Raw genomic sequence first — 14,668 nt, forward strand, 5'->3', positions numbered from 1 at the left:
TTTATTGATAAAAGGTGTAAGTGTTGTCAAGGAAAGGCTAAATTACCTTAAATATTATCTCAATGATGTAAAATGGACCAAGCAGTACATACATAAAAAGGGAAATTTAACCTTAAATAATGATAACTTTTCATGTTAAAGATGATTAAAATACCTGATGCAAAAACTCTAAAATACTGGTGCATTGACCAGGACTTCCCATCTTGAGCGCTTCTGAAAATATAAAGTTCTGGATTTAGATACGAAGGAGAGTGGAACTACAGAGATCGAATTTTTGACATTTAGATTTATCTATTTAGAAATGTTGAACACGTACCATAAAAGCGTCTGGTTGTTACACATATAGTATATTGAGATACAAATTACTCTTAAAAATTAAATGTGCAAAATGTATAATGTCAAAACAATTTTCAATGACGATCATCCCGAGGCGTGTACAAGGAACGGAGCACAGCTTTAAACTATTTTGTTTCGGATCATTTCCACAGAACCTTGACTGATGATGACTCAGCACAGAACTTAGGTCAACATTTTGACTCAACTTTCAGATTATGCTCTTCTTTGGAGATGAGTTTCAACATCTTGCTAATTATTTTTTCCACAACTGTCTGTTTGAGTTTTTAGTTTGAGTCAACAGTGAGTTTGAGCAAGAATATGTGAGTCTGCTTATTGACATTGTTCGTGAGCTGACCGGCGTTGTCAATGCTTACAGTCACAGTTAGGAGCGTGTGGCTATGATATTTACTAGGGAAAACATCATTTTGAATGATAAATAATCATGTTATAACGAAAAATCAACTTTTCTGAAAAAAAATTCACTATCAAATATATATGTAACAAGGTATTCAACTCGAAATCACCCGAAAACAGGGTGCATTGCTTTGAACAGCCATTACTTCATCAATTGTGCAGCGATTTTCACGAGCCCGGTCTTATTCAACGCAGAAATGAATTTTCTTTCTGTAAATGTACATGTCTTGCAATATTTGTACAAATACTGGGTCAACTTTTAAGAAATAACACGATACACAACTCGCGCGACCCAGTTAACATCGATCAGAAATGTGATTTTTTTTTCAGAAAATTTGATTTTTCGTTATAATATGATTATTTATCATTCAAAATGATGTTTTCACTAATTAATATCATAGTCACACGCTAACCACCTGTGCTTACAGTAGCCGAAAGGACACCCAAGATTGAAATGTCTGAATTCTGAAAGGGCTTTAAAATTGAGAATGCACATTGATAACGATTTTAATTCGTAAAGATATGTTAATGTTATGGATCATTTTCGGTGAATATAATCTGCTATGTTTGTCATAGGTACCGGACTGGTTGTGTTGAAGCAATGTGAATCAGATCTGCTATCAATCAGCTGCTAAATAATAACTGTATAACAAAATGAATGTGGTTTATGTATCTATCCAAACATGTTAAAAAACTAAATTACTAATTGAGTACATATGCATTAAACTCGGAAGCAAATATATGAATATCAATTTATTGCATAGATTATCAATTATAACTATTGGTCGGTCAGAAATATACAGTAATAGCATTCTTGTATTATTTAAAATTGTATACTTACATATGTATTATGCGACAGTCTGTTATCCTTTTCAATCAAACAAACCTTTCACAAAATCATAATGTATGCAGTATGGCGGCTGAACAAATGGAAAAGTGTCAATTTTGCAAAACAGGTAAGATATATTTTTACAAAATGAAACTTAACATTTTCTAAAAATGTTACCATAAATAGATTGGTTTTATTATCTGGGATCCCATGGTTTCGCGTTTTCGCTCTAAACGGGATGTTTAAAAAAACATAAAATCAAGTCCATTTACTCTTGTTCATCTTTTTTTCTCTTCATTTTGCTTATGGATTGCAGTTGGTTTCTGATGAAACGCAGGTCGATACTGTACGCAATTTGAAAAAAAGTAAAGATCTCGAGTCTCTATTAATTGCTCAATACTTAATAGATAAGCCGAAATATTACAATTTGAATAATTAAATGCAGTTTAGCAACTTATATTGAATATGTAAAATTGAGCAATATTATTGTATAGTATAGACAGTGCCTTATATGTAATATTACTTATTTGTAACAATCGTCTTATACAGCACTGACGTGTCGATGTCTGAAAATATTTCAGAGATGATGTTGGTGGTATGTAACCGTTTAAGCTGTGTCAAGGTCACATGCCAACAATAACAAGAAGACCGTTTGACTTTGGCAATCTACGTAAACAACGCAGCACCACCGTGTTGGTATCGGCTTTTAATTGACAGCGATTTCTGCATAAAAGAGCATCATGGCTTCTTCCGTAAGTATATTTGATTACGTGTTTTTCATTTTTATTTCAGCTAAATGTGTTGAAATGTCGTGCATGTTATTTCGGACTCTATCTTTCGGATATTTCGGACGACATATCATATGAAGTTGTCTTTTTATCCAATTACAAAAAATCAAATTCATAAAAGTGTGTTTATAGATTTGCGCGCAGATTGCACTTTACTGGTACGCAGTTGTTTACCACTATTGACAAAGCGGGGGTTTGGGGGCGGTAGCTCCACATATTAGGCCACTCCAAATTTATCTGTTGGTCGTCGGATTTGGCGCACCTATTTTTTCGAAATGGAAAAAAAATTACCGCTTGCACTCATTTTTGTGTCCTGTAACCATAGTGCATGTTGTTTTTTTAATTTGTGGAAAAAACAAACAAACAAAAAACGCGATCTAATAGAAACGATTTTGACACTGAATACAAATGCCAAATATAGTGTTTCGTAACCCTTTTTATAGATACCTGCAGACGCTGAAACATTCAAGACAACCAGTACATGTTTCGCTGTCGTGATCGTTCTAACAAATTGTGGTGAAAAGTTGCTGCAGCCAACTCTTAAAAATATAAACACATCTTCTATGTTCTGTGACTTATTTGAATGTTTGTTTACGTTCGAACATGCAACTATCAGCAGATACCTTTGAAACATGTTCAATTTCAAACCACATCGGGAAACATGACGTTAACTTTTTTTTTTTTTTTCTTCATTAACTGGGCATATGGCGGTATTTCCCTATATGTAGACACATTTTTCCTATAACACAATTTTAAGTGAACAAAAAATTAAACATAAAATGATTAAATGATGGTTCTAAAAGTTTCACAGGGACAATGTTTAATAATTTTTAAAATACATGGTTGACGGAACAAGTTTAACAGCTAGGTCTGTGTATTTCAGAAACATCAAATAAGTTCTTTGTAATGTATAAATTTATTTCAGAAAAATACAATTACGTACGATCCAGCGATATTCCCGTTTTAAAATAAGGTAGCGACAATGGATTATATGCATGGCTGTTGTCCGACTGTCTGTCATTATCATTTTGATGATTGTCCAATTGTAACATGTTATACCTTTTCAAAGCTTGCAACTCGGTATACCTTTTCACAGCTTTCACTGTTTAAAACTTCAAACAAATATAAGCAGCAGTAGGTAGACATGTGTCACTCACTTCAATGATATGGTTACATGTATATTTCGTGATCAAAGGTCATATGCAACTTTCTCCTATAAATATGAGGTCGATATATATTGCTTGTATAAGAATTGATTTAAATATTTGAATAAAAAATATAGCTGTTTAAACCTGTATCTCTTGATAATGCAAAAAATTTCTATTTTTATTCTTCGCTCGCTCAATAATTTTCCTGTTTTCAAAAAAAAGAAAAAAAATTTGCTCGCCTCTTCAACTTTTTTTCAAAAAAATCCGTAGACCAACAGATCAATTTGGAGTGGCCTTAAGGAAATATAGGATAAAAAGGATTATTAGGTGTTGGGTTAGGTGTAGGTGTTTGGGGTTAGGGTTAGGGTAAGGGTACGCTTTTCCGTTCGTTTTTACGTACTGGTAAAGTGCAATTGCCCCCATTTGCGATACTTTATAATAAAGGATTTGAATTGAAGGAACTGTATTTTAATTGTTAAGTATCTTTTCTGAATGCAAAAGCATATCACTGTTGATAGTAGCCAAATTATGGAATCTTGGTGCCTTGTTGATTTGTGGGTTCTTTTTTAGTGGTGGGTATGAAATCACTTGATGCAATATTCACACATGATGCAGTTCGTTGCAGAATGTGTGTTTTGGACACAGTCACAATCGTTTTGCTAATAAAAAATTGTGTCAAAAACAGATATATAAATATTTGAATGATGAGTTTCTTTACACAGTAATCAGAGGATACAATATTTAATTCCTGATAAATCCATGTAAAAAATGTTTAATTTACAGTGTGATTACCACTCAAATATGATAGTTCAGTTTAACCTGTAATTACATCCATTATGTGCATTGTTTACCTGTTATGGAGACATCACACCCGAAAAGCATGAGTACTCGATTGCAGTTGACATTTGGTCAATAAAACTTCAAAAAATTGATTCCCTTAACATATATATACAAATTGATATATATATAAGATTTTATGTGTTAAACTACCCAGAACGTGTCATTGTAGACTTCATCAATGAAATATTATTTATAATATATGACAGTTTCATGCAGACTGCTTGAAATCTTGAAAAAAAGGGTCAGATAGTTAGCCAGGACAACCTAGTATCAAGACTTCCAGATTAAAATGTTGTCACATGATACATCTGTTGTTCCTATACACCATTCACACCATTCAAAGTTTGTTTGTTTGCATGCTCATAAGTGATTCCTGGGATAAGAAACCATAATGTGTCATGTAAATTTTTATTGTTTAATTTCATTATGAATTATATCCCAAGATTGACTTTCGTCATACAAATGAAAAAGAGTTGTTGTTAGAGTGAGGAAACTAATTTACAATGTGAACTTGTGCACCTGCATACATGGGTTTGTTATTTTTAGCTCGGCTGTTTTCGGAGAAAACCCGAGGTATTGTCATAGCCATCTTGTCGTGTCTGTCGTCGTATCCGTCGTCATGTTGTCCGCTGTCCGCATAGTGCTAAAACCTTGACATTTTGTCAAGGTTTTGAACATTGGCTCTAAAATCAAAGTGCTTCAACCAACAACTTTGAAACTTAATATGTAGCTCAGGCTTTTTCCGCCCTATGCCACGGGTCCGAAATTCGGCCCCATTCCCAATGCAAATCTGGTTGTTTTTTTCCCAATTGAAAAAAAAATTCCCAATTAAAAAAAAAAAAAAAAAATTTTTTTTTTTTTTTTTTTTTTTTTTACCCTTTAAATATACAAGTTGACCTGATCTGGTGTAGAAAATAGAAAGTATTGCATAATTAAATTATCTGTTGCCTTGAATTTGTTTTAAGAACTGTAAAATATGTTAATGATTATTTAAGACTTTCCTTTTCTTCCTTAAAATCCGGCGCTTCCCGCGATTTTTTTCACCTCAAAAAGGCCAAGCCTTTTCCCCAAATTCAGATTAAAAAACCTGCACTAATCACACATGTTCATAATATTTTGTAAAATTTTAATAAGTTATCAAAATAGTCGTTATTTACCAGTTAACGGCTTCTTTGAAATATAAGAAACACTGTTTTAAATAATTTACATGCGATAATTTTTCCCAATTGAGCCAATTTTGCGATTAATTTTTTTCCCAAAATGGGGGTTTTCACGACGCGAAATTCCCAAAATTCCAGTGTGGCGTTTTCCCAAAATGGAGCGGAAAAAGCCTGTAGCTGCACCTTGATGAGTTCTACATGCCACCCCCATTTTTGGGTCACTAGGTCAAAGGTCAATCTCACTGTGACCTCTAAAAAAAATATAATCTGACAAGCTTTTATTTGTTCAAAACTGCACCCGCAGCCTAGCGTGGCACCCATTATGGGGTGCTCTTGTTTCTAACACAACTAGCATTTTTCAGCAAATGAAAAACATCAACAAAAGGTGTTGTTGAACTTGTGTCATATAAATGTATGTCAGACATTATTTTGTTTTCTTTCTCTGATCAGAGCATTTGTTGTTTGTTTGTAGAATTCACATGCTTGATATTTATTGCAATGAAAGTTCTTGTTGTAAGTTGTTTCTTAAGTTTTCATGTATGCATAATATGTTAACATGTTGTTCATTTGTTACAATCAGGTCATGCATGTAAGTATAATTTTATAAATTTTGGTACCTGGTTACTATATGGGTTTTAATACATGTTGGTAAGCCCATGGGTCAGTCTTCATGTTTAAAACCCTTGTTTTAGGGAGAGTGTCATAAAATGTCTTAGATAAAGAGTAACTCAATAATTTATTGTGTTATACTCCATGTCATATAGAAAGCACTTTATTGTGTATACAGTGTTTTTTTTCCACCGTTTTGGGAATGGGTCCGGGTCCCTTTGGATTGGGAAAATTCTCGGCGTTTTGACTAAAATTGGGAAATTAGTGTTGTTGTTGTTTTTCCAAAAAAATACTTCAAAATTGAGGATACAAGAGTGTCCAGTATTATATTTACTAAGGTTGAACTTATATGAATGGGAGATGAACAAAATATTTAGATCTAAAAAAAAAGATTTTTTTTTTTGTATTTTTTTGTGTGGAAACCTTCCATTGAAATTTTTTAGCTCCCATTTGGGAAAAATATATACTTTGTATGCCCCCGGTAGGGTGGCATATAGCAGTTGAACTGTCCGTCAGTCAGTATGTCAGTCAGTCTGTCCGTCCGTCCGAAAAAACTATAACATTGGCCATAACTTTTTAAACATTGAACATAGCAACTTGATATTTGGCATGCATGTGTATCTCATGGAACTGCACATTTTGAGTGCTAAAACTTCAAGGTGAACATCATCCTTCAAGGTCTAGGGTCGAAACAACAAATCCAAGGGAAGTAATAAGCTTTATATGGACATAATTATCTGACCTGCCAACGTATATATTTTTGTTAAATCAATCAAAGCGGCGCAGTAGGCGGCATTGTGTTTCTGACAAATAAATCGTGGTTAAAGGTCAAGGTCATCCTTCAAGGTCTGAGTTCAAAAATACAAATCAAAGAAAAGTAATAAACTTCAAAGGGAGATAATTATTCAATATTGAACATAGCAACTTGATATTTGGCATGCATGTGTATCTCATGGAGCAGCACATGTTTTGAGTGGTGAATCTACAGTCATGGTAGTGGCTTTTAATTATTTGCTACTAAAAATAGACAGTGGCTTTTAATTATTTGCTACTAAAAATAGAGATTTATTAGAGACAATTATTTTCAAGGAAAATCTCATATTATATATTTCCTTACCAAGAATTTAACTTCTTTTCACAGTTACTGTACATATTTTTTATATTTGGATTATTCATAACTCAACTGAATGATTTGTCAAGGTTTTTTTTAAATGATATAATTATCATTTCTTTACTGTACTAATTTGTGAATAGTAGGGTCATTACATACCTCTGGACTTATGTCTATAGGTACATGATGAACTCTGGCTATGATCTCTTTGATAAACCACACACCTTGATTGTCAGTGATGTCTGACTTGGTCATTTTGGCTGTCTACAGACCCCCCCCCCCCCCTGGTTGGATTGGACAAAATCCAAGGGAAGTAATAAGCTTTTAAGGTAGATGATTTCTATACCTGCCAAATGATAAATAAAAAAATTATTTAAAAACGGCGCAGTAGGGGGCATACCGGACCCGATTTTGAATGAAAAAAAACGCTGGTATACATTTCACTTTGTACAAGTCTGGTAACATACCACATACATAGCATTTACATTGTGGATTCAATAATCAATGTAATAAGAACCTGGAATTGTTAACGATATAAGAGAGTATGAAATCATGACATAAATTGTGTCCTTATTATTTGTACCCTTTTAATTATTTGCCTAATTTTCTCTCCCACTGAAATGTATTCAAGTACCCATGGCTTTGCTTGCTAGACTGGGGAGGAGGTTACTGGGGCAGGTATTCACAAAGCTTCTATGAGAAATCTCAACTACAGTGCAATTTGATCAGATTTTTGCTGTAAAAGTCAAATTGAACTTACAAAAAAACATACCCATTCCAAATTATGATAGTTATATAATTTACAATTTTAAATGTTTGAATGTTCAAGAGCTATAAATACCCAGAGACAAATGTGCATGATTTCTGACATCAAGAGCTTTAAATAGCCAGAGACAAATGTGCATGATTTCTTACATCAAGAGCTATAAATAGCCAGAGACAAATGCGCATGCTTTCTGACATCAAGAGCTTTAAATAGCCAGAGACAAATGTGCATGATTTCTGACATTGGCTGAATGCTTTCCTTAGGAGCTTTGTGAAAAGGCGCTTTGCTATTTCTGTAGAAAAAAGCTACCATTCTGCTCAAGCTATCATATTTTACTGGCCAGAAGTGTATGTGGGTGTATAGTATTAGTGTCTTTCACATTAAAGCATACTTTTTGTTTTACAGGTATTTGCAACATTTCTAAGAATTTTGTATAATTGTAATGAAGATACTTGCAACCAACAAAATTAGGCTTCGTGTAGTGAGTGTAATGTTATAATATTAAATAATGGTATGAAACTTATAAAACTGTGAACAATATGCATATTCACTAACATTGATGACCAAAACTCTGAGGATTTCACCTAATTTTTGTCCAAAAACTTCTTTGATGTGTTGGACAATGAGACTCTCAGCCAAAATGGCGCATCTTGGTTGGCATTCAAAGGGGAGGCAAAACAGCCTAGGGCAAACACTGGCAGCAACAGTGAGTAAGAACTGTCTAAAACATTGTTTAACTAGGAGAGTTTCTCCCTTAATGATAAGATTTGGCAATAAATGAAAGGGCTAAGCATTTAAGTTGACAGTTATCTGAACTTGCAATTCAAAGTAAACACAATTGAAAATACCATGTCTGATAATAATTGGCGAAATTAACTACTAGAGTGTAAATCCATATCTCAAAGCAAGATGTCAAAAGAAGATCAAAAAGACCAATTTGTAATGATTACAAGCAAATACCAATTACAGGAGTTATAATTGAGTCTAAATACATACCCCCAGTTACAACCAACATGGGACTGTTTCACACATGAATTGCAGTTCATCTTTTAAAACACCTCCTCGGACACATTTCCAAACCCAAATCGAAAAAAGCCAACAATATTAATAAAAATGGTGATAATAAATTATGTTTGAAAGTATTCCAGTAATCATTATAACGGTATTTGTGAATGGAGAGAAAATGCTTTAGTGCTAAATTACTTGCAATGAATGACACCTCCCCCCCCCTTCAAAAATATTGGAAATGCAATGGGGGTCTCAAAGCCAAAACAAAAGAAGCTCTCCATCACTTTAATCTTTTTTCAAACACTGTAAAGCAATGAATACAATTTCAATTGATGATGACCTTTTGAACAATGAATAATATAATATACCTGACACAAATATTTGTTTAATATGGAAATTAAGTCAGGGTGTAAATAGAAAATGTATAACCAAACTACAAAACTCAAAAGCACCTAGACTTCTAATAATATAAGAATCAAAAATGTCATCTTCTTCTCCCTTTTTAAACCAAATTATTCAAATGTGTTCTACAAACATCATAGCTTTAAGGCACTATCAGTCCTATATGTATTTTGAAACAAAGGGAGCCCAACAGAACCAAGCAAGTACAGGCCCATAACAATTCACAGCTGTTTACCTCAGTATATAATTTACCAAATACTAAATACTTTTCTATCAGTAAATAACAAACTAGAGGAAAATTTATTGGCTTCTGTAAGGGTTACTCTTGTGCAGACCATGACCCAGAACCAATTGCTTTTTACTTGTGAGCGTTAGCTCACAAATAATGCAGACGCAAATTTGCAAATCAGTATAGCTTAGCTACGGCAGGAACCGTAACCCATGACAGCCTGTGTGGATAACTCCTGTAAAATTCGTCTGCTCTAACCACTGCATCTGCCTGTTCTCACTGGTACTCTACATAGCGTGTATTTAACAGCTTGTAAGACAACGTTGGCCAGTCTAGTGTTTATCATTGAAATCTGTACATATTGGCTGCTTTCAGGGAAAACGGGGCTTAATGCATGTCAAATAAGATTAGCCTGTTCACACTGATTAGCTGTATCAATGATTTGAAAAAAATAACACATCTCGACCTGTGCTTTAAGACACACTCTTTATAAATTTGAATGGGTTGTGGTCATTTCAAACTTGTGATATAAAAAGCTATAACATAATTTTGAAAACTGAGTTGCGTCTAAGATTATACAACAGTGAACAAATTCAGTGCCTTCAGCGCTTTGATTAACTAACTTTTCACTCAAGAAATTAGCAATTAGTTTAAAGTCATTTCTAAGCTCCAATTTCCAAATTTAGATTGAAAATCACTCAAATTTACTCAATAATGGTGTGGTACTGTGGTGTAACATTGCAACACTACCCAGATGATTGACCTTACCTGTCCAGTATGGTTCTCTCTGCTCTAGCCCTAAGTTAGCCAGACAGCCACCCCGTGATACTTGAGAATATGTATAGAGCAAAGATTTAAATGGTGTTCACTGCTGAGTTAATCCTTTGTTATTTACTTCTTAATAATGTCTAGTCTAGAACTTATCAGAATATATTCTATGCATTTAGGTTAGTGTAACTTAAATACATTTGTATGTCATATGTCTTTCATTATTATTTACTGTGATATTACTATATACTGTGATATAAAACGTTGTCTCCTATGTCATACAATATTATAACTAAAGGACCACAATGAAAATAAGGGTTTAATTGCAAACCCTTTATTGTGCAATCCTTAACGTATAATGTTGATTGACATGGCTTTGTTTATACATGCAGGTTGTTATTATTACTTATTGTGTGTATATAACATGCTGCCATGTAAATCTATGCAATTTATGTTGAAATAAATCAAACTATCTATTTAAATGTCCGCATAAAAAATCATGGTTGTTTTGATATTGTTAGGATACTAAATCTAGACAACATAACAAATAATGGGATATATTTCAAACAACAGTTACAGAGGGACGAATTAGGCTCTACGATCATTTGCAAAAAATGTAAGCGATGGTTTTGGCAGCTTACAAGCAAACTTTAGCGATAAAATATTATAGGGAAACTGAGTGATTTTCTCAAAAAGATAATAAAATAGATGAAAACGGTAAGATAAAAATTATTCTATTTGGAACTATTCAGCTCTGCTATGATTCAATTAATAGTATTTAAGATTTAAGGAAAAAAATATGCTTTCTGCTTTATAAGGTTTCATTATTTGTTTATAGCATTTGAATTCCTCTGCATTTTAAAAAGTATAATTTTTAATTCATTTAAACGGAATATTTAAATACAATCGAAAGTGAATCTTTTTTTGAAGGGACTTGTTCACAAATTTATAGTTTCTTTTTTAGCTCCACTGGCCAAAGGCCAGCGGGGCTTATGTCATGGTCCTGTGTCCGTCGTGTGTGCGTCCGTGTGTGCGTGCGTGCGTGCGTCCGTGCGTGCGTGCGTGCGTTAACTTTTTCTTTAAACATCTTCTTCTCCTAAACTACTGGTCCAAATCTGATGAAATTTCGCAGGAATGTTCCTGTGGTGAACCTCTTTCAAATTTGTTCAAATTATGCCCCTGGGGTCAAATTTGACCCTGCCCCGGGGTTTCAAAAAATTGAAAATTTGCTTATATAAGGCCTATTTTGTGCAAACTTTATAAATCTTCTTGTCCATAACCATTAGGCCTAGGGCTACCAAATTTGGTATGTATTGACATCTTATAGTCCTCTACCAAGTTTGTTCAAATTATGCCCCTGGGGTCAAATTTGACCCTGCCCCGGGGGGGTCAAAAAATTGAAAATTTGCTTATATAAGGCCTATTTTGTGCAAACTTTAAAAATCTTCTTGTCCATAACCATTGGGCCAAGGGCTACCAAATTTGGTATGTAGTGACATCCTATAGTCCTCTACCAAGTTTGTTCAAATTATGCCCCTGGGGTCAAATTTGACCCTGCCCCGGGGGGTCAAAAAATTGAAAATTTGCTTATATAAGGCCTATTTTGTGAAAACTTTAAAAATCTTCTCGTCCATTACCATTGGGCCTAGGGCTACCAAATTTGGTATGTAGTGACATCCTATAGTCCTCTACCAAGTTTGTTCAAATTATGCCCCTGGGGTCAAATTTGACCCTGCCCCGGGGGGTCAAAAAATTGAAAATTTGCTTATATAAGGCCTATTTTGTGAAAACTTTAAAAATCTTCTCGTCCATTACCATTGGGCCTAGGGCTACCAAATTTGGTATGTAGTGGCATCTAATAGTCCTCTACCAAGTTTGTTCAAATTATGCCCCTGGGGTCAAATTTGACCCTGCCCTGGGGGGTCAAAAAATCAAAAATTTGCTTATATAAGGCCTATTTTGTGCAAACTTTAAAAATCTTCTTGTCCATAACCGTATGGCATAGGGCTACCAAATTTGGTATGTACTGACATCTTATAGTCCTCTACCAAGTTTGTTCAAATTAAGCCCCTGGGATCAAATTTGACCGTTCCCCAGGGGTCACAAAATTGAATATACATTCCAACCTGTCAATAAAGACCACTCAAGGGATTTGGTCGTTGTGGTCTTTGTTCACAGGTGGTCTTTATTCGCAGGGTCGCTCGAAACTTTGCAAAATATGCTAGTAGTTTTTTTAACAGGTACCTTATCTATGTATGTGCTCTATTGTTTAAATGTTTGAATACTTATGCATGTATAATGAAATAGAGGATTGAAAACACAGTTTTGTTTTACATTTGTATATTTATTACATGTTGTATTTCTATTCCCTTATGTTTTTATTATTTATTTAATTTATCATATACTGTATAAATAACTATTGACATACATGTATACGTACATGTACATGTAATTATACAGAGAACAAAGTACAAAATACTCATAACATAGCAAACATTTATACATGAAATACATGAATCACTACTACACAACTAGTAAAGTTGACAATAATGGACAATAAATGACATCTGATATTTATATGAGACTGTCTACAACTGTGTCCTTTACCTAACAAACTAATGACCTTAACGCGTTGATTTTTATGATTGCAGTGGTCGTTGTAAGCTATCAAAATGGAGATTTGGGAATGTAAAAGGGTGGTCGTTGGTCTTTGTTCACAGGTGGGCTTTATTCGCAGGTTCAATATATAGTGAAATCGTTCGGGAGGAAATCGGTGTGGTCGTTATTGACTGTTGGTCGCTATTAACAGGCGGTCGCTCGGGCAGGTTGGACTGTATGCTTATATCGGGCCCATTTTGTGCAAACTATAAAAATCTTCTTGTCCATAACCATTGGGCCTATTTCTACCAAATTCGGTAGGTAGTGACATCTAATAGTTCTCTACTTAGTTTGTTCAAATTATGCCCCTAGGAACAAATTCGACCTTGTCCCAGGGGTCACAAAAATGAACATATGCTTAAATAAGGCCTTTTTTGTGCAAACTTTAAAAATCTTCTTGTTCTTAATTATAGAGCTTAGGGCTACTAAATTTGGTATGTAGTGATATCTTATAGTCCTCTACCAAATTTGTTCAAATTATTCCCCTGGGCTCAAATTTGACCCGGCCCGGGGGTCACAAAACTGAACATATGACGTTTACCAGTGGAGATTACTGCGGCTGTTTGGCTGTGACCAACAACAACATCAACATCTTGTAAACATGAGATAAAACTCTGTCATTTAAGGCCATTTTAGGTCAGATGGTGACTGCTTACAAAGGCATTGAAGTAAGAACATGTGTTATGAATGTTTTTCTTATAAACTGAAAAAAGTCGGGTTTTATTTAAATATGTCGAAAGTGACCATATATCCGGATGAAAATATTTGGGATGACATGTTAATTTCATGTCTTTTTTATAGTGTTTAAACCAGTTTAATAATATATTATTGATTTTAAAAACACAGCTTCCATGAACATAATTATTTCAAGGAAAGTCAATATATGATACTGCACGGTAAACTCAAACTTTGTATCGAAGAGAAGGTGTTGAAATTAATGAAGTGCAATGTCTTAACTATCGTATATGCTGCTTTTTAATAACTAATGATTCATTGTTCCATTTGTGAATCGTGACTGATCATGAATTGTTGAAATGATTGTCAATTGCTCAACAATCCATATATATTTCTGACCATTTTATAATTTTCTTAATATTAGTTATGAATTGATCTTAGAAGTCAAATGTATTACTTAATTAAATACATTTATAAATTTAAAGAAATAATCTTTAGATTATCATAATATTCTCAGGCTTGTTGGTCTTAGGGATGTGTGGGTTGATGAGCAATTTCTCCTTTTATCACAATTATTTCTACCCTACCTGATCATTTCCTTCATATTCCATTTTAATTCAATTGACGTCTGCAACCTCTTTCAAATTGGGAAAGTCCAAAATGTGTTGTTTGGTAAAGGGTTAAGGAATTTTGATTCCTATGGGTCTTGTGAATCTGTTTCAAATCAAATGCGTAGATTTGATCTTCAGCATCTAAAAATATGTGAAATAGAAAGAACGACAATATATTTTGGAGAGATAAATGTACCTACGTTATAAGCAAAGGACCTGTGCAACAATTCCCAGGCTTTTTTGTCTGTTTAGTTAACACGGTAGTAACTTTTTCCATATATAAAAATGCTCATCTTTCCAACTTTAAGCGCCCAGT

At 33.9% G+C, this 14,668-nt stretch overlaps 2 protein-coding genes across 5 annotated transcripts in view; one reads left to right on the forward strand and one right to left on the reverse strand.

Moving 5' to 3' along the window:
• Positions 1-1,738, reverse strand: part of LOC127873236 (signal transducer and activator of transcription 1-like) — a 186,333-nt gene extending 184,595 nt beyond the window's left edge. For all 4 annotated transcript variants that reach the window (XR_008046068.1, XM_052416995.1, XM_052416997.1 and 1 more), the window contains exons 1-2: positions 1,592-1,738; positions 155-213 (exon numbers count right to left, since the gene is read on the reverse strand). Coding sequence is in view for 3 of the 4 variants with exons in the window: in XM_052416995.1 (XP_052272955.1) it covers positions 155-202 (48 nt within the window). In the remaining variant the exon portion in view is untranslated. The remainder of the gene's footprint in view (positions 1-154; positions 214-1,591) is intronic.
• A 440-nt stretch (positions 1,739-2,178) lies between these two features.
• LOC127873240 (UTP--glucose-1-phosphate uridylyltransferase-like) overlaps positions 2,179-14,668 on the forward strand; it is a 69,513-nt gene continuing 57,023 nt past the window's right edge. Inside the window, exon 1 of the mRNA XM_052417014.1 lies at positions 2,179-2,331. Within this exon, the coding sequence (XP_052272974.1) occupies positions 2,320-2,331 (12 nt within the window). The 5' untranslated portion in view covers positions 2,179-2,319. The remainder of the gene's footprint in view (positions 2,332-14,668) is intronic.

This window comes from Dreissena polymorpha, chromosome 3, assembly GCF_020536995.1.
Source record: "Dreissena polymorpha isolate Duluth1 chromosome 3, UMN_Dpol_1.0, whole genome shotgun sequence".
NCBI classification, from domain to species: domain Eukaryota; kingdom Metazoa; phylum Mollusca; class Bivalvia; order Myida; family Dreissenidae; genus Dreissena; species Dreissena polymorpha.